Source organism: Halichoerus grypus, chromosome 8 (assembly GCF_964656455.1).
Source record: "Halichoerus grypus chromosome 8, mHalGry1.hap1.1, whole genome shotgun sequence".
NCBI classification, from domain to species: Eukaryota; Metazoa; Chordata; class Mammalia; order Carnivora; family Phocidae; genus Halichoerus; species Halichoerus grypus.
Window position 1 is genome coordinate 109,207,448 of NC_135719.1, and position 20,779 is coordinate 109,228,226.

At 40.8% G+C, this 20,779-nt stretch overlaps 1 protein-coding gene across 9 annotated transcripts in view; it reads left to right on the forward strand.

Annotated features, from left to right (window-relative positions):
- The window catches only part of KTN1 (kinectin 1), a 107,722-nt gene extending 100,280 nt beyond the window's left edge, over window positions 1-7,442 (forward strand). For all 9 annotated transcript variants that reach the window (XM_036113889.2, XM_078053742.1, XM_078053743.1 and 6 more), the window contains 3 exons: window positions 611-703; window positions 1,553-1,673; window positions 6,960-7,442. In XM_036113889.2, the coding sequence (XP_035969782.2) occupies window positions 611-703; window positions 1,553-1,673; window positions 6,960-6,964 (219 nt within the window). In that variant the 3' untranslated portion in view covers window positions 6,965-7,442. The remainder of the gene's footprint in view (window positions 1-610; window positions 704-1,552; window positions 1,674-6,959) is intronic.
- Window positions 7,443-20,779: the final 13,337 nt, after the last annotated feature.

Here is a 20,779-nt window from a genome sequence, read left to right on the forward strand (position 1 = left end):
ATTAGAAATGTACATAAATAATTATTGATATAAAAAGTTAGCAAAATACTTCATAAAACAAGCAAGTATAAAATAGCAGGTATCTTAAAAGCCCATTTATATGAAATTTTCTGCCCAAATTTTTTGTTAGCACTTGTATGTATACAGGAGGGATCTGGACAAGAGGGTCAGAGCAAAGCCACTATTTAGGATTTGTGGGGCATATATGGTTTCTCTCACATACCCTTCTTTGTGTGTTTAACACAACCCTTTAAAAATGTAAAAACCACTCTTAGCTTGTGAGCTATACAAAAACAGGCTGTGGCCAGATTTGGCTGATACGTGATCTAGACTAATGTTAACCTAAATATCAACTGTGGCTATTTCTTCTTTTAATTTCTTTATACATTTTTCTCTGTTGTTTGAACTTTTTAAAACAGCATATGTTTTTAATCTGGTCAAGGAGGAAGCTTTTAATTTTGGAGGAAAAAACTGAATAGATTGGCTTTCCATTGTATTTTGAGATGAGCTTTAATCTTGTAAAAAATATGTTAAGAAAATCACTCTTTTTTTTTTTCTCATAATACTCCATTGTAGTATTTAGAGGCTACCATGTTGCTTTTCCTTACAGGCTCAAAAGTCGCTGGATCTTATCCAGTCAAAAATAGTAAAAGCTGCTGGAGACACTACTGTTATTGAGAATAGTGATGTTTCCCCAGAAATGGTATGCATTTTCTTTTACCCCAGATCTCTAGGCTAATTACCTTGTAAATTACATGAAGAATAAAAATGTGCTAGATCTGTTTCTGACTAAAAAAAAACGCCTTTGTAATGTACTTCCATCAGTTATGTTGCATTCTTACTGAAGGTCATCTTTTCTTCCAGATATTTTATCTCTGAAATGCGCTGTTTTTATTAATGTTTGTTTTCACTTTAGCTTGTAAGATAGTACATTAATTGTAATGTTTGTGTTGGAAGTATTATGGTATACTGCTGAAGAATGTGGACTTTGTTAGATTGCCTGTGCTTGAATCCTGACTCTGCTACTTAGTAGCTGTGTGACTTTGGACAACTTTCCTTAGCCTCTGTGTGCTTTGGTTGCCCCATCTGTGAAAGGCAATGATAATAGTACCAATCCTGTAAGGATTGTTGACAGGAATAAATGCGTTACTATCTAAAACACTTAGAATAGTGCGTAGCACTTAAAACAGTGCTGCCTAACATTTAGGGCTCAATATATGTGAGCTTACTTTTACTGTTATAAATGTGCTGTCCTTTGGTGTCTGGCAGATTTTTTTTTCTGAAAGGAGAAATGGATTTACAACTACTAAACAAGGCTCTAGATTTTTGCCTTTGTTGGCCTAGTGACATAACATAGCTTTCTTTGGTGCAACCTAATTTGCATCACTAGATAGCAAATACTGTTTCTGTATGTGGTTTTTGTTAATTTTTATGTCATTTTCAAGATTTTTCATGTTTGTATTTAAAACAATAAAATATTTTCTGTTTTAGGTTGCAAATGCCTTTTCCTTATGTTTGGAGTTGTTTTTTATCACTTTCCTCTTCTTTTTAGGAGTCTTCTGAGAAGGAGACAATGTCTGTAAGTCTAAATCAGACTGTCACCCAGTTACAGCAGTTGCTTCAGGCAGTAAACCAACAGCTCACAAAGGAGAAAGAACACTACCAGGTATTAGGTAAGAATAACTGAAGTACTGTTGTCTGTTTACGGCTAGTTGACAGAGTGTGTGTGAGTGTATTTGTAGTGGGCGTTTACCAGGACTACGGGAGCTCCCATTGCCCTCCTGGAAGTAGTCCCTCTTTCTTTCTCTCAGCACCCGCAGATGACAGCTTTAGCTTTCTTGGAGTTTTATTTCCATTTCTTCCATATTTTGGTCTTGCAGCTTGGAGGGGGGAAAACCTTTTGTTTTTGCCTCCTTCGATCTTAAAAAACAGACTCTCTCATGACTTGTTTACCTAGGTTTTGTTGCATAATATGGGCAACTACTTCTTTAGTTGATCCTGCTCTTAGTTCTGGTAAAGTGTCTGTGTGATTTTTTTTTTTTTCTTAATGACTTGGTAAAATAAAGTGACTGTAATATTTTTACTGATAGTAGATGCTGAATTGAAAATCAAGTCATCACAATTTCTTTAAATGGGAAACTGAGTTTTTACTTAAGTCTGCTTATAAGGTAATCAAAGAAATCCCATTTTTTAACTCCTAAAGTGAGTCTTAATTGAAGATAAATAAACCTATCATTAACCAAACCATATTATGAAATTTTATTGCCCTCCAGATATATTAGGTGTCCTGGAAAAGTTGGATGGATCACCATTTTGGTTATAGGGGCATTCTATCTCACTTTTATAGAATGATTGTCATCTGGTCTGCCTTAGCATAAACTCTCCTTTAAAATGCTATTCAGGTCAGTTAGCTCCACAAGATTTCGTAGACAAACCCAGCTCATTCTTTTAACCTGTCCGCAAAAATAATTATACCTTAATCTTTTATCCTTGGTAAGCTAATCTCTCCATTGCCTATAGTTAAACTTCTGCCACATTACTTCCCTTCTCTAAATTAGAAAATAATCTGCTTCCTGCGTCGCTAGTAACTCTTTCCCATGTCTTCAGCCTTATTCTCTTCCCTGCACATGCTCCTTCTGTTCAGTCTTGAAAACCTGCTCTAATGTCTTACTTTAACCTTCCTTCAGGTTACCACCTTATTTTTTTTTTTTTTAAAGATTGTATTTATTTTGACAGAGATAGCGAGAGAGGGAACACAAGCCGGGGTGGGGGGAGGGAATGGAAGAGGGAGAAGCAGGCTTCCTGATGAGCAGAGAGCCCGATGCGGGGCTCAACCCCAGGACCCTGGGATCATGACCTGAGCTGAAGGCAGACGCTTAACGACTGAGCCACCCAGGCACCCCCCACCTTAATTTTTTTTACATCACTGTTTAACAGAGATTCTTAAAATGAGAAACTATTCTCATAATATCTACTTCTTTAATTGCTATTAACAGCTCCATGTACTCTAGAATGCCATTCCAATGAAAACTTTTTGCTGAGGTCATTAGTGATTTCCTGATACGGAAAGTATAAGAAAGTATAAATTTCTAATATAAGAGACTGAAAGTAGTTATAAAATATGCTAAATAGGCTGAAGTCAGTCCATAGGCCTTGGTGTGATAAGAAAAGGGCTTCATTTCTGAGAGCCTAAAAAATTGTAAGATTACTTATTACCCTGTGCCTTTCAACCTTGTCGGTATTATCTCTCCAGCATCTCAAAGGTGTTCTTTAATATTTCTTTTTCTTCCCAAACACGTGGTATGCTCATATTAAGTCTTAGGAATCTATTTCCACATTGGTCGTTTTCCTATTAAATTTGAGACTTATACTGATTGTTGGCAGTATAACACTTTTATTTTTCAGATTTTTTCTTCCTGATTTATGAAATTGTAGCAACTTGTTAAATATGTATATCCTGGCAACACAGCTAAAACTGAACTGTTGTTTGGCAGGCAGCTCCCCTAAGTGATAACTCTTTGGTCAGCTAATGAATGTAAGTCCAAGTTCGGCAGGTGAAAAAGTGGTTGAGCATCAGCAGTGCAATGTGAAGGGCAGAATGGGTTGGATAGAATGGATTGTATGAAGACAGGGTCTGCTAGGCACTTGAGAACTCTTTATTCTATAGGTTCTACCCGGCATTGGCAGTGGTAACCCCTCCCTACAGATTCCTTGGTTCCCACAGCCTTCTTTGTTTTTTGTTTTTGTTTTTTTTTAAAGATTTTATTTATTTATTTGAGAGAGAGCATGAGAGGAGAGGGTCAGAAGGAGAAGCAGACTCCCCTCTGAGCAGGGAGCCCGATGTGGGACTTGATCCAGGGACCCCGGATCAGTTAAGCAGTCGCTTAACCAGCTGAGCCACCCAGGCGCCCCCACAGCCTTCTTTGTACCCTTTAAATGTTTATTACGCAGTTTTGAACTTCAGCCATCATTTTTGCTCGATATATTCTCCCTCTTGTGAATTATTCATTTATTTATTTATTTCCTTTTAGGGGGGTGGGGTGGTGGGAAGGGACAGAGGGGGAGGGAGAGCAAGAATCTTAAGCAGGCTCAGTGCCCAGTGCAGAACCTGACGCAGGACTCCATCTCACAACCCTGAGATCACGACCTGAGCTGAATTCAAGAGTCTGACATTCAACCACCTGAGTCAACCAGGCACTCCTCTTGTGAATTCTTTTAAAACTAGTACCTGTATTGGATGAGAAAAACAAAAAACAAAAAAAACCTACTACTGCCTAATGATTAAATTGAAAATATAGCTTGTTTAATCATCGAAATGTAGGTAATAGGCTAATATCTGATGTCAGGAAACTTACTTCTTACTTCTGTACACAGGTACATATGAATTGTTTAAAGTAATGCTATACATATTTGATAAGGGAAAAACAGTTTTTAAAAGGCATAAATGGGATGATGATATGCAGTTATTTAGTATTCTAAATCCAAATATTCATTACTTAGCATTTCTCTGAGCTGTAGGGGTATGTGTATTGATCTTATATCCTTAATTTGTAAGACCTTAACCTTTCTTTTCTTTTGGAAGTCTTCCTATCTATTTCCTATCCCTCCACCCCAAAAAAAGAAGATTGTCACCTCTTACCTTCCTTTGTATGAATTAAGATACTTTTTTCTTTTTTTTTAAGCTTTGGACTAACAGCACTAGTACTTGATGGTATGCTTTTTTTTGTTCCCAGATATCTATTTTTCCTTACGTTTCTTTCATATTTGCTTGTCTTCTAAGTTTTCAAACTGTATGTCTGACCATATCAGAAGATTTCATTACTCCAGTCTGTTTGGGCTGCTATAACAAAAATGCCATAGACTGGGTGGCTTAAATAACATTTATTTCTGACAGTCCGTGCATGGCAGAAGGGGCAAGGGAGCTCTCTGGGGTCCCTTTTAGAAGGACACTAGTCCCATTCATGATGGTGGAGTCTTCCAAAGGCCCCACTTCCAAATGCCATTACATTGGGGGGTTAGAATTTCAATATATGAATTGGAGGGGTGGGCACAAACATTCAGACCATAACACTCAGGTTCTCTTCCCTTGGAACCAGTTTATGGAATCCTATGGAGGGAAGAAGTTTATTTTAACAGCACTTACGAGTATCCCGCTAAGCTTGAGCAGGCTTCTGACTTGTGGTCATTTGCTTAATCTTCACAACAACCCAGGGCATTGGGTAGGTAGGTGGTATTACTTGTTTTTTTATTCCATTTTACAACAGACCCACAGAGGTTCTATAGTTTGCCCAAGGTCATGCAACTAGTAACTGGGTGAGCTGGGATTTAAATTGTGGTGGTCTTTGCCCAATGCATACACTCTTTTTTTTTTTTTTTTTAAAGATTTTATTTATTTATTTGAGAGAGAGAGAGAGAGAGAGCACATGAGAGGGGGGAGGGTCAGAGGGAGAAGCAGACTCCCTGCTGAGCAGGGAGCCTGATGTGGGACTCGATCCTGGGACTCCAGGATCATGACCTGAGCCGAAGGCAGTTGCTTAACCAACTGAGCCACCCAGGCACCCCCAATGCATACACTCTTAATCAGTACTTTTCTTCTCTAATTCAGGCATTCTGTGCCCTGACCTCTTTTTCTTGCTGCCTTTTTTCCTCCTCATTCTGTCTAATCCTTTGTTGCCAGCCTCTTATAGTTTGTGTTTTCAATTCTGACTTTGTCCTCAAGTTGGTATTTTGTTTGTCAGTAGTGAGTTGGAGAGGCTCTTAATGTTATCCAGAAAAAATTGAGGTGAAGTTTTGTGTGTGTGTTTTGTATGTATTTGCTCTCCCTATTCCATGTGACCAATAGGTTTTTTTACGACGTTGTTGTCTCTCGTTTCTGAAAGAAGGATGTTCTTTTATAGTGGTATTGAAGTATAAGGATTAGTGTTCCAGATAAAAACTAGCTTTTATTTCTACACTTTACACTTGGCTATCACGTAGCTCAGGCTTTCATTTTCGGTGGTGTGTTTACATAGCACTCAATAGCGTCCTGTACCAGTGGGCTGTGTACACTTTCTGATCCACTGTTAATCTTGTTCTTAATTAGAGAACACGATAGCCAGTGATAACTTTGCTTTTTCACTTTCTCATTCTTTTCCCCTTGACTTTTTATTTTGAAAAAGTTCACACATAAAAGTTGAAAGAATAGTGCAACACTCGCACATCCTTCACCTGCTTCATCTCTTTCCATGTATATACGTATTTGGTTAATGTCAAACCGTTTGAAAGTGACTTTCAGATACGACATTTTATCCTTAAGCACTTGGGAATGCATCTCTGAAGAACAAAAGCATTCTCTTACAAATCCATAGAACCACTATCACATCAAAACAAAACCAGTAGTTACATAAAATTATCCATTATTAAACCCATGTTCAAATTCCCTAAGTATACCGCAAGTATTTTTTAGCTATTTTTCCCAAACCAGGATCCAGTCAGAATTTATATGTTGCATTTGGTTAAGTCTTTTTAGTCTCTCTAATGACTTTTGAAGTTTAATTTCTTATAGTCATTTTATCTGACTTGGAAAGCTTCCCATGACCTCAGAAAATTTCTGTCTGAAACTTTATTCATGGGGGAGAGTTGTAAATTTCAGTGCTACCCACTTTATTAGCTTTATATTTTCTTGAGAAGAACTAATAAAAATGGATTCCCAATGTTCTCTTAAATTTTCTAATAGTATTTTTAAATCCCCACATTATTCTGTTTGGTTTGAGGTTTTCACTCATATTTTTAAATCCACCTCAAAAGCTTCTGAATCCTGTGATTTCTCTCTCGTTTTTGATTACCATTAGTATAATTGCTTTGATCCTAGTTGAAAGAGCCACGCTAGATCAAATAGAATATGTATTTTTGGTGTTTGACAAATGTCTTCTTTTGTTTCTTGTTTTAAAATGAATTTCTTTCTTTCTGATCTTTTACAGAGTGAAGTAACTGGGAAACTGTTCATTCAAGGATAACAGAAGGCATTGTATTATATTTTGCCAAATTAAAGCCTTATTTATGTTTTCACCCTTTCTACTTTGTCAGAAACACTGAACAGAGTTTTGTCTTTTCTAATCCTTGTTAGACTACTGATTTAAAGAGAGAAAAAAAAAGCCAACTCTGTAGACACCTTCAGAGTTTAGTTTTATAATAAAAACTGTTTGAATAATTAGACCTTTACATTCCTGAAGATAAAATAAACATGTAATCTTTTATCTTATTTTGCTCAATAAAATTGTTCAGAAGATCAAAAGTGGTAAAGACAATATAAAATTTAACATTTTAATACTGATGTTGTACACTGTTTTACTTAACATTTTGGGGAGTAACTGCCTCTGACTTCAAGAAAACACTTTTTTGTTGCTAATGTAATCCGTTTTTTGTAATGGCGTCAGCAAATAAAGGGATGCTTATTATTCAAACTTGCTCTAATTTTCATTGCGCTTTAACAGATCTCATTAGCCGTACAGATCAACATAATTTAGAACACAGTTATTAATTGCAACTCTTGGACAAGGTAAGATAGGTATTGTTGCTCATACGACTTCTGTAAGGGGAGTTCTGGGTCTTCTGCGTGGCTCCGTGTGGTGTGAACTTTGTCCAGCAGTGCTGTGCGCCACAGAAAGGAGGAGGCAAGAATTTAGCATTCAGACCCACTGCTCCAGCTTCAGGTGGAAGAGCTCTGCTTTTACACTTACTGTTCATAACCAATGATAGGGGACTTTTTAGTGTCCTTGTCAGGCACTGTGTTACACAGTTTGCACATGTTATTTTTTGTTGAAGAAAGTTTTTTCTTCATTTTTTTAATTTTTATTTTCTTAATTTTATTTTACTATGTTATGTTAATCACCATACATTACATCATTAGTTTTAGATGTAGTGTTCCATGATTCACTGCTTGCGTATAACACCCAGTGCTCCATTCAGTACGTGCCCTCCTCAATACCCATCCCCAGGCTAACCCATCCCCCCACCCCCCTCCCCTCTAGAACCTTCAGTTTGTTTCCCATAGTCCATAGTCTCTCATGGTTCGTCTCCCCCTCCAATTTCCCCCCCTTCGTTTTTCCCTACCTACTATCTTCTTTTTTTTTTTTTTTTAAACATATAATGTATTATTTGTTTCAGGGGTACAGGTCTGTGATTCATCAGTCTTACCCAATTCACAGTGCTCACCATAGCACATACCCTCCCCAATGTCTATCACCCAGCCACCCCATCCCTCCCATCCCCCACCACTCCAGCAACCCTCAGATTGTTTCCTGAGATTAAGAATTCCTTTTAATTAAATAATTTGATGCAAGCACTGAACCTTGCAGACGCTAACTAACCGCTGAAAGCTATCTTGTGCTATTGAGTATAAAAGTGCCTGTGAGGCCATAGTGTGGTCTCCTTGCTATTTCAGTAATGCTTCTGCTTAAAATAGCTCTCTTCTCTTGGATATCAGTCCTGGCTTGCTTCTTCACCATCTTGAAATCTGTTTGAATGTCCCCTTTCTCATCAGGTCTTTCTTGACCATCCAGTATCCCCCTCTGCCTCCCTCTCCACCTACCTATTTTTGTTATAATGTCTATAGCCTCCAGTATATACTTGGTCATACCTCTTCCTCCCACCAGAAAGTAGCTCCATGAGGGCAGGAATCCTCTCTTCTATTCTTTGCTTTTTCCCCAGCCCTGAGCAAGTGCCTGACACTTGTGCTCAGGTACTGAAATGAATGAATGGATAAAATTCATTTTTGTAGTTTGAGAATTATCTGAAGTGGTGCCTTTTCATATCATCCCGTGTACACCAGATAGTATTTCTTTTTTATTTATTATTTTTTAAAGATTTTATTTATTTGACAGAGAGAGACACAGCGAGAGAGGGAACACAAGCAGGGGGAGTGGGAGAGGGAGAAGCAGGCTTCCCGCGGAGTAGGGAGCCTGACGCGGGGCTCGATCCCAGGACCCCGGGATCATGACCTGAGCCGAAGGCAGACGCTTAACGACTGAGCCACCCGGGCGCCCCCACAAGATAGTAGTCCTAAAGTATGTAGAGATAAACTGAAGAGGCTGCTCATGGACAGTGATGACTGGCTGAGGATTTGGACTACCCCAGGCCTTGCTGCTTTCAGCAAACCACTGGAAAACTGATCTGAAGGCCAGATACCATATCATCATCATCATCATCATCTCTCAATCTTTTTACTTGACTATTGTCTATAAAGATACCCATGTCTTTGCCATCTGAAAAAAGCAAACAGAAATCCCACCTTTCTTTTGCCATTCTCTTTCATAGCTTAGTTCCTCAGAAGAAATGTGTGATCGTATTATTTTTCAACCTCTTCGTATGTTTGAATTTTCAAAAAATTAAAATAATTTTTAAATTATTAAGTTAAGGATTCAGTCCAATCTCTTATTGTGTCCCCTCCCTCAACATCCCAACCAAATACACATTCATCTTCTTGCTTCTGATGTGGCAGGGAGTTCACAACATGGCCTATTCCAATTTGGGACAGTTTTATAATTGTCTCTTCCATCCTCAACTGTCCACCTTTCCCCAGTGTGTTATAAGCAGATCGCTGAGAGAGGAAAGGAGCGTCCAGAGAGAGTCCTGTGTCCTCTGTCTCTAGTGACTCCCTACGCCACTACTGGAGCCAGTTGAGGCGGGAAGCCCTAAGAAAATTTCTCAGGTGGAGGAGAACCAACGGGGAGGGGAGAATGACCAATGCACAATGTTCACAAAGTCATGCATGTGTTGTAACAAGATCTATTCTAATGGATTTCAGTGTAACAGTGCCAAAAGCTCACTGATGGGGTTTCAGACTCCATGTGGCAATTAATCTGTAATTACAACATGTTGAGTTTTGCTCTTGTGTCTGAGAATATCCACAGTGGTCTGAAATGGATGCTGCTCTGTTTTCCAATGATGTATCTGTGTACAGAGGCCAGGTTTTCTTCATACACTTCAACCCAGACAGCACACCACAGCAGATTGCACGCAGAAGCAGTTGGCTTCCATTAGGCCAGATAGTAAAGAAATTTGCAAACATGTAAAGTAATGCCAGTTTTCTCACTACATCCTTTTGGTTGGTTTTATTTTGGAAAATGAAGTTACATATCATGAAAACATGTTCCATTATGTTGTTATTTTAAGAAATGAACATTTAAAATTTTTCTTGGTTTCAATTTCTACTGCACTGAATATTATAGAAACAACAAAAAAGCTTTTGAAAGTGTAAAGGATTTCTGAGACCAAAAATTTTAGAGCTGCTGCTCTTAGCGTGTTGTTTTTTTCCCCAACACTGGGCAACTCTGTGAGCACTTTCTTACTATATTTTGTTTTATATTTAATTCCTTTATTAATGAATTAAAAATGATAAAAACATTTTCAGTCTTTTTTTTTGTTTATTTTGTTGCACTTTGCCAACTACTTGTTCCTAAAATTTATTTTCAATTCTTGTTTTCTAATTCATTTTAGACTGTAAGTTCTCTGTACTTCTTTGCATCCCACAGATTTTGATACGTGGGGATTTTGTTGTCTTTCTTAATTTTTAAAAATCGTATTTTAAACATACAGAAAATCATGGAAAATAATGGAAAAAAACCTATGTATCCTCTCAGTATCAAATATTAACCTTTTGTCCTACTTGAGGTTTTTTAAATAAAACATAAGGTACAGTTTAAATAGCTTGTGTACCCCTCCTTGGTCCCATTTCCCTCCCTCTCCAGAGGTAGCCACTGCACCAAAGGGGATGCTTATCATTTAATTTCATGGTGTTATGCAATTAACATATATAAGTGTATCCAGAAATAATACGAATTTCATGTTTTTGAACTTCATAAATCATTCTGCTATTTGCTTTATTTGCTCAATATTAGCTTTAAAATTTATATATGGAGATTTTCTTCATTTTTAACTATGGATATGCCACAAGTTACTTGGTATATTCCTCTAAGGGACATTTAAAATATCACCAATTAATGAAAATTTTATGTAAATTTATTTTTATTTCCTTTAAGATAAGAGATTATTGGAGTGTCTGTTTTTCACATCATGGATTTCTTTTTTTCTTTTGAGAGAGAGAAAGCAAGAAGGGGAGGGGCAGAGGGGGAGAGAGAATCTCAAGCAGGCTCCGTGCACATGCAGAGCCCAGTGTGGGGCTTGACCTCACGACCCTGAGATCACGATCTGACCAGAAATCAAGAGTCAAGGATGCTTAACTGACTGAGCCATCCAGGTGGCCAACATCATGGATTTTTTAAGTATTGTTTCCTAATACTGCATTTGGTCTGTGAATATGACTTGTATGACACCAATTTCCTGAATTTGTGGAGACGTTAGAAGAAAGAAATTAAAAACAAAAACAAAAAGTCATTTAGCTTTAGAATAAAAGAGGATTTATCAGCAAGAATGCTAAGCTTTGGCAGGAAATGATTTCATTAAATGAAGTAATTCGAAATCTCAAATTACTTTACCAGGCTAGTTCTTATCCTCTTCAGTTAGAAAATGAGAAAGAATTGGGTAATATTTATTTTCTGGTGATCTCAGGAACACAGGAAACAGAGTCAAAGAGGTGGGTAAGGTCTTATTTACATTTATGCATTCTCTTGCTATGAAGAATCAAGAAGTCATGAGTTTTTGAATTAAGAGCAGGTTCTCTCTAAGCTATTCAGTACAGAGTTCTTGGGATTTCATTCATTGCCAAAATACAGAGTCTCTGTTTATTCATTTCAAAATATCTAAAACATGGTATTGTAATCCATAGATAATAGTTTAGGAAATGGAAATTCGTTCTTACTTAACATTGATGGATTGTGTTGATAACCGTATGGTTGATAACCATATCTCCATATCTAAATTGTGCAGGCTTTTCAGCCCTGGGCATCTAGTTTCTCTCCTTGCTAGCTGTGCAAGTAATAAAACAATATGGCTCTAGTAAATTCTAACAAATGCAACAGTGAATTTTCTTCCAATTCTTGGTTGCCAGTGGTCAGTATTTTTAAATATTCCAACCAAGTGAAGAGAATGGATATTTTCTTTCTTTCTTTCTTTTTTTTTTTTTTTTTAAGATTTTATTTATTTATTTGACAGAGACACAGCGAGAACACAAGCAGGGGGAATGGGAGAGGGAGAGGGAGAAGCAGACTCCCCGCTGAGCAGGGAGCCCGATGTGGGGCTTGATCCCAGGACCCTGGGATCACGACCTGAGCTGAAGGTAGGCGCTTAACGACTGAGCCACCCAGGCGCCCCAGAGAATGGATATTTTCTATTTGTTAAATTCAGATTGTTGATTGATACATTCCTACCATGTTTCTAGTTTATTAGGTCTGAGATGGGGCTCAAGAATTTGCAGTTTGGAATGAGTTTCAAGTGATGCTGATGTGGGTTTGGTGACCACACTTGGAAATCATGCATTCTGGTTTTTAATTTTCTTTTGCAGTTTCTTGTCAAAAGAGTTCTCGTTTTTTAACACTGCTAAATATTTATTATTTTTATATCCTTTCTATAATTTCTACAAATTCGGGGAGGTGGAGAGAGATTGCAGCATGTCAGCCTACTACATTGAAAACAGAATTCTCCCAAAACTTAAAAAACGATGTAAAGTGATAATTGGTGGTTTTCTTGGTGTTTCTTGATATTTCCAGGTTATGCCACACAAGGAGTATTTTTTTGAAAAACAAGTTTATCTGGTGAATTTCTCTATCCCCACTACTCCAAACCTGAATGTGCATGAATGTTATTCTTCATATTGACTGTTAGGATTTTTCTCTCCTTAAAGGAAGAATCAGTTGGAATAAAGATTTAGACCTTGACTCCTGTAGAGTTGATTATGGGTCTATAATAAATTACCACAAACTTAGAGGCTTCAAACAATACAAACTTAACTGTCTTACAGTACTGGAGGCTAGAAGCACCAAATCAATTTCAGTGGACGAAAGGTGTCAGCAGGGTCGGTTCCTTCTGGAGGCTGTCGAGGAGAATCTGTTCCCTTGCCTTTTCTGGCTTCTGGGGGCCTCCTGCATTCCTTGGCTGGTGAGCAGCCCTTGCTTTTATCATTCCAAACACTTGCTTCTCTTGTCACATCTAATTCCTCCTTTGGTCTTCTTGCCTTCCTCCTATGGGGCCCCTTGTAAGTACATTGAAGGCCCACCTGGATAATCCAGGATCATCTTCCCATCTCAAAATCCTAATCCCAACTGCAGGTGCCCCTTGCCATGTAACATCACATAGTCACAGGTTCTGGGGATTAGGATGTGGCTGTCTTGGGGGGAGGGGCATTATTCAAATGACTGCAACTCCAAAGACCTTCATCTCTTCCATACCTATAACCAAACCTTGAACCTTGTAATTATTCTCCAGTACCCTATCCTCTGATACAATCCCACATCATTCTAGATCTCTTGGCCTCTAAATGCCACTGTTCCTGTTCATTTGCCCTTAGGGAGGCCTTAGCCCCTTGACAACATTTGAAAAAAAGTTGCAAAAGTCCTATTGACTTTATCCCTTTCTCTATGGTCCATCATCTCTCCAGTTCTTTTGTGATAAACTAAGTTCCATTACCCCTGTCCCTCACACACGCCTAGCAAAGAGCTCCAAATCTGAAAAAAGTGGAAGCAAATGTGTGAAGTGGTGAGATTCCGAAATCTGCAGGACTGAAAATGGAAGATGGGGGAAATGGTGCTACTGCTTTTAATTCCCATGTCCACTCTGATGTCATAAAAGGGTTCAGAGTTAGCAACAAGTTAAGAGGATTTTTCAGAGATTGCTCTACTTGTGCTGTGAGTCACACCTCCACCAAGGGTAGAAATAGATGGTGGGCGGAGGGGCTCCTTCATTTTCAGTCAAGAGGGAAGGCTTTCAATGGGCCCGTCTATAGAGCTTGTAATGCATCCTCTGCATTTGGAAAAGAGTGGACTGGGGAATGACTCCTGGAAAATCTAAAGGCCAAAAGGTGGTTGCGTTGATGGCAGGTTAGAGGAGAGGTGGTTATGCTGAATGGCTTGCATTACCCACATTTTTCAGAATGAAAGATTTATGTGGATAACTGCGATGGGCCAGACAGGAGGCACAGGAGGGAGAAAGCCAGTGGATTCTGTCCAGAAAGTCTTGGATTCTGTCCAGAGGGACCATCGGAAGGAGGAAAAGACCTCAGCAGACAAAAGCTAAAGGTACCACCAGCTGCCTACGAGTTGAGGAAGAAGTAAGCAGCAAGTTGGAATAGAGATGCTCTTGCCCTCAATGCAAGTGCAGGTGAGAGATCTCCATGGCTGGGAATGCAGGATCAGGTTGATGGAGTCACACCAAAGAGCTCACATCCCAGATTCAGTGCTTGGAGGAGAGCTGTGCAGAAGCATACTGGGTGGGCAAGAAATCATCTTAGTTTAGCCACTGGGGCTTCTTTGTTCCCACAGCATGTAACAGCCTCATAGCATGGTCCCACATACAGCACAGCTATTTACCCCTGAGTTGTGGTGGGGAAAGTGAGATGCCATGTGTGCAGTGCTCTGGGTGATGTTAATCTTCCTCCCTCCCATGGTGAACTAGATCAGCCTCATATAGTAAACACTTGCAAGGGGCTGGCATGTGCACTGAGGTGTGTCTGAGGCAGGGGAATTGGGTCCTTGTTGCCTGGAAACCAATTTAGATCCTTTGAGCACCATCTCTCAGCCTTATTGGTTTGTTTTATTCTAATTTTGGTTCCAGTGTTAGGATTTTCTACAGATCTCAACAGGAAGTAGCTTCTTGGTATTGGACCATATCAAGTTTAAGCCATTCCTTCTTGGCTTCACTTCTCAGGTGTTTTTTTGTTTGCTTGTTTGCTTTTTGGCTAGGAATAAAGGCACCTTCCTGTGAATATGGGTATGCTACAATATGTTTATGGCAGATGTGTGACTTTTATTCATTCAACAAGTTTTTATTCTAAGTCTTCTAGAAGGTCTGGGGCTGGGACACAGCAGAGAACAAGAGATTTGGTGGTGTCTTCACAGAGCTCAGGGGGCCCCACAGGGTTACAAATCATGGAAACTCCTGTGGGAGGTCCACTGAGCCAAGTCAGGGATGGCTCTCAGGAGAACATAACGTGTAAACTAAGGGCTGAAGTGGGAGGCAGAGGCAAAGAAGGGAATGTAGAGTGGGGGGCAGCAGAGTGGGAGGAGAGGCTGAAGCAGGGGGTACCGGAGACGGTGACCGGTGATGTTAGGTGTGTTTCCACCTTCATCTAAGTCATTCTGTCCTATTGTTGAGCAGGCACATGATAATGATGATAAGACAGTTCTGTCCATAAAGTTTCACTCTTAGAGCGTTTCTGAATGAGAACCAGCACATCCATCACGGCACTCATTTTTGGAATGTGAATTAGGAATCAAGACTCAGCTTAAACATACCTTAGTTTGGGCTCCTATAACAAAATGCCATGCACTGGGTGGCTTGAAGACAGAAATTTATTTCTCGTAGTTCTAGAGGTTGGAAGTTGGAGATCAGCATGCCAGCATGGTGGAGTGAGAGCTTCCCGGTCACAGATTTCTCATTGTGTCCCCACATGGTGGAAGTGACGGGCAAGGGAGCTCTCTGGGGCCTCTTTCATAAGGCATCAATCCCATTCATGATGGCTCCTTCCTTATAGCCTCGTTACCTCCTACAGGTCCCACCTCCTAATACCATCACCTGGGGGTGAGATTTCAACTTATGAATTTTGCGAGGACACATTCAGACCATAGCAAGCATAATCTCTACTCTGAAACTTTTCTGAGCACATGTGGCCTGTCCACTTAACAGCTACACCCAACCTCCTCTCCTTTGCTGCCTCCCACTATAGAGGCTGAAAGGCCAAATACTCACTTTTCCAGGTTCCCTTGCAGCTAAGGGTGGTGATGTAACCCAGATCTGGGCTGTGAACCCTAAGTAGAAGTCTATAGGAGGGGCTTCTAGGAAAGCAAAATCTCACTTCAGTCAAAAAGAAGAAGAAAGAAAAGGAACACGTGAGCTGATCTAGCCCTTTTGCCTTTTCTCTTTAACCTGCCTTGAACACGGACACAATGGCTGGAGATGCAGCAGTCATCTTGTGGCATGTAGGACAAACCAAAGAAATAGCGGAAAAAGAAACCCCCAAATCTTTGAAACTGACCTACCCCTGTAACTTCTCACCTCCAGACAGAATTCTGAGTATGTTTAAAACAACAACAACAGGGGCGCCTGGGTGGCTCAGTCGTTAAGCGTCTGCCTTCAGTTCAGGTCATGGTCCCAGGGTCCTGGGATTGAGCCCCGCATTGGGCTCCCTGCTCAGCAGGAAACCTGCTTCTCCCTCTCCCTCTCCCCCTGCTTGTGTTCCTGCTCTCGCTGTGTCTCTCTCTGTCAAATAAATAAATAAAATCTTTAAAAAAAAAATAACAACAACAAAACAGCAACTATGTTCAAACCACTATAGTGATTTGCAGCAAAAATCAATCGTAATTGTTACACAATGCTGGGTAGAACCTAGTAGTCCTTCCTCTGAATTTCCGCCTTACCTGTTGTACAGTCTTCCTTTCCATTATCCCTGAGTATTATTTTTGGTTTGTCTGTCTGACTTTCCCAATACTGAGATGTCCTTGGGGTCAGGGACTATCTTACCGTTTGGATGACCCCAAAGCTATTACAATGCCTGGCACATGATAGCTGCTTAGGACTATTTTGTCAAATGAGTGAAGGACCAAATGAGCGATGTGGCCATGTGGGGATGGTGTGGGCAAGGAGACATACATTAGTGGTGGTGAGGCCAGTGGAGAGGTTGGAGCAGTAAGAATCCAGGCAAGAGGCAACGAGACCCCGAGCTAAAGCAGGATGATGCAGATGAGAGAGAGGACAGAGACAGGGCTTACCCAGGAGGCAGAAGGGACAGGACCTGGTTAGGGCTTGGGGAAGAGAAAGGGCTCTAAGATGGCTGAGAGCTCTTCAGTGCCCGTTGGGTTTGGGTTACTCAGACATGTGGGTGCCTTAGTCATCTCGTCTGAAAAATAGGGATAATAGGAATGCACACATGGGTTTGTTGTAGGAGGCAAATGACAGCGTGTGTAAACTGCTTGTAACAGTGCCTGGCACATTGTAAGTTTGCGATACATGTTATCAGTTGTCACCATCGTGACAGGAGAGCAAGAAAGCAGGCAGGGTGTTGAAAGAGAGGAGGGTGAGGATGAGCAGGAAGGGTGGGGGTTCAGGAGGAATGAGGAGGAGGACCCAAGTAGCTAGCAGTGACTTTAAGATGTTCAGCAGCTTCTTGGTCTCAGCCGCTGGAAAGACAGACTTTATTTAAAGCGGGACTGAAAGTCATTTAATGAGCTCAAGAGGAATGGGATTAGGTAGAGCCTGCTTTTATTCAAGACTTGTGTCAACTGGTTATGCTGCTTTGATTATTGTTTTAAACATGTCCCAGAGGGCCTGGAGTAAGAAATGAAGAGTGGAGGATGCTCATGTTTAATGTGAAGCGTTGTAAGCTATTCTGGGGCACAGTAGGAATCTCGGGAGGCTTGTGCCTAACAGATTTTTGAAACAATTAATGAAGCCTAAGAGCAAGAATAACATAAGAGGCACCGTGCGAGGGCCATTAGCCTCGAGGCAGTGGAGGACCCTGTGTGATCAGGCAGGGCAAAATGGCAGGAGAGCAACCATGCTCTCGCTGATGGGACCAGGGGCCTTTGATTAGGTTACAAGGGAACGACGACAAAAGCCCCACTTACTGCATGCCTAAGAGGGTCCAGTATTTTACATGTTCCTCTAATCCTCTTGATTTCCCTGCAAGAGTGAGTTGTTATTATTATGCCCATTTTAAGAATGAGAAAACTGAGGATTGATGAGATTAAAGAACATTTCCAAGATCCACCAACCAGGAAGACGTAGAACCAGGATTGAAACCAGGTCTGGCCAAGATTTGGCCGTTTCCTTTTCACTGTGTTGGAGCTCGTGACACTGCTGCTCAGGAATTTTATGGGAGGAGTTCTTGCCTCTGTATTACAGGAGGTGCTTTTCATCTCATACTCAATCTGGAAGTTTACTTCTTGAAAGAGCAGAGTATAAACACTCTATCATGTCCCAATCATGGACAATACATGTAACTTGAATACTTCAGTTCAATCTAACAGACTTTTGTTGCGTGTAAATAGATGGTTTCTGATTTCCAAGTGACCCTGGCTCCTGGGGGTGGGTCTGCAGAGTGGGTCTTCGGTTTGTTACAGTTCTGTCCGCCCTTGGTGTGGGCTTGCAGGGCCGTCCCGAAGCTTTGAAGGAGTTGAGACCATGATGGAGTTTCCTGCTGGCCCTTTTAGGCACTGGAGTATAAGATCGCTAACCTCACTGCAGAGAAGCTTGCATGGGTTTGGTTGTGTGGCTGATGTCTCGAGTCCCAGAGCATCGTTCTTTGAAAGTATCTTCCTACTGTGCTGTAAAAGGAATTATTCCAGTCCTCTGCATGCTGGAGGTGGCAAGGGTGGTGTTTTCTTTAGCAGGAGGAAGGAAGCATCAGGATAAAAGCATTTCTGTAGTCCCTGCTTTCCCATTTTTCTTTCTCCCCAACTTATTACCTCCTAAGACCGCAAAGAGACCTGGCAAGTCTTGACCTCGTCATGGAGTAGAGACAGAAGTTGACCCTTGTTAGGAGGGCTGCCTGGGTGACTCCAATGGTGTCAAAGGGGTTTGCTCAGGAACAAACTGTTTTTCATCCTGACATCTGCTCATTTCAGGTGCTGGACCTATTTTTGGTTGCCAACTATAGGAATTACTCCACACCATCCCCAAATAGATCTCATGAGCCTATAATTGCTCTGAACATCTGTGGGCTTATGTGTGTGCACATACATTTTATAAGCTTACTCAAATAACAAGTCTGATTTAGAGTCTTTTTTCCCCTCAAGATTTTATTTATTTATTTATTTATTTATTTATTTATTTATTTATTTATTTATTTAAGAGAGAGAGAGAAGGAGCAGGGGGACAGGGACAAGCAGACTCCACGCTGAGCATGGAGCCCAACCTGGCCTGAGATCACAACCTGAGCCGAAACCAAGAGTCCGTTGCTTACCTGACTGTGCTGCCCAGGTGCCCCTGATTTAGAGTCTTAAAGAGCTCCCTAGGTATTTTTCTGCACTTCCTCATGATCACTGGCTCCTCTTTCCCCACCAGGGTATAAAGTCTTTGAGTAAGAGAATCCATTCTGAACAAAGCCTGGTCTGAACATGCTCTTCTGGTTGTGCTCAGGTGCCCAGGTACCTGGGGGTGGACAGAGACCCTCTCATAGGAGTCGAGGGAACAGCAGGAAAGAGTGCCCTGTGGGTTTGCATGTGGCTCTAGACCTGAGACCAAAGGTGAGGGATGGCAGACAGGGACTCTTGTAAAGCCAACATTCTTCTTTAGAAGTAAAGTGTGTAACAGGTCATAAACCAGGCCCAAAAGAGAGAAGTCACTGGAAGATGAGGATACTGGAACGAAAGAAAGTATATTTAACATGTTGCTATACTTACTAGCAACATGTTTTTCAGTTAAGGAAGAAGTGCCTCCGAGCAGGTCCGGAAACCATAGTGGATTTCTAAGGAAGTGGAAACCGCTCCTCCAAGATGCCCTTAGCAGCAGCTGTAGCATTTGCACGGGCCTTCGCTCGCCTCGGGCGCGACGCACAAGCCGGGACAAATACGACTCAGCGGTCCTTACTGCAGCTCTGTGAGACAGGCAGTCTCAATCCCGTGTCACACACCCAGCCATGGAGACACAGCACCTAAGCCCCCGGCTGGAAACCACAAAGGGATGCAAGGAAGGTTTGCCTCTAAACCCCCAGCTTGTTCTCTTTCCCCAGTTTTGATGACTAAGCTCGGAAGCAGTGTCAGCATGAGGCAGTTCGGCGGTAGAGCACGCACCCTGCCTATTTCACAGGGCTGTGGTCAGGATACAGAGCTTACACGTGTGAAAGCATTTTGAGGACCGTGCGATGCTATCCGAGTAAAAAGAAGCATGATTACTGTGATCATTGGGTCATTTCATTTTCCAACTCTGTCGATGGGTTCTTAGTGTACGTCACGTATGCAGTCACTAGGGGGAGGCAACAGACAATGCATATAAGCGGACTTCGTCTTGGAAGCAAAGTGGATTTTTCTTGTAAGTGATGCTCAGGGGTTTAAGATAGAAAAGCAAAGGTTTTGCTGGCAGCCATTCTCATCAAGGTTTGATCTTGTGTTTTTGTTGAAGTGTTTCCACAAAGGCATCCTAAACTCCTATGAATGGTTTTGAATAGTGGATGTTGCCCCCAAAAATGAATGGACGATATTAAAGGTGAAGAATTGACTATTTCTTTGTTCTCTGACTTCTTGCCTTCTGTCTCCTTTGTGATCATTTTTGTTTTTGTGGAGGTTCAGCTTCTCCTTCTTTCTCTCCACTTCATTTCACCGCAGTAAGGTACATTCTTGACCCTTCCTATCCCTTTATTAGTGTTCTTCTGAGCTGGCCTCTTTGACTATTGTATATAGACCATTCGATGGCTATTTCTATGTCATTGTCATCTGCATTTTTCTCTTTGATGTGTTCTCTTTCCATTTTTCTAGAATTCAACTCCCTTCTGCTACGTGGAAAAAAATGTTGGACTAGGAGTTCAAGCCCGGTGAATACCCCTTACTCGCTAGTTGACCTTGAGACATAGTGGAATCCCACTGAGCCTTTGATTCAGGGGAAATTACAATTTCCATGTTTGCCATCCAGGCAAAGCACTATTTATTTTGTAACCCATATTAATCTGGCTCTTGTCTCTGCTGTGTATGCAAAATTA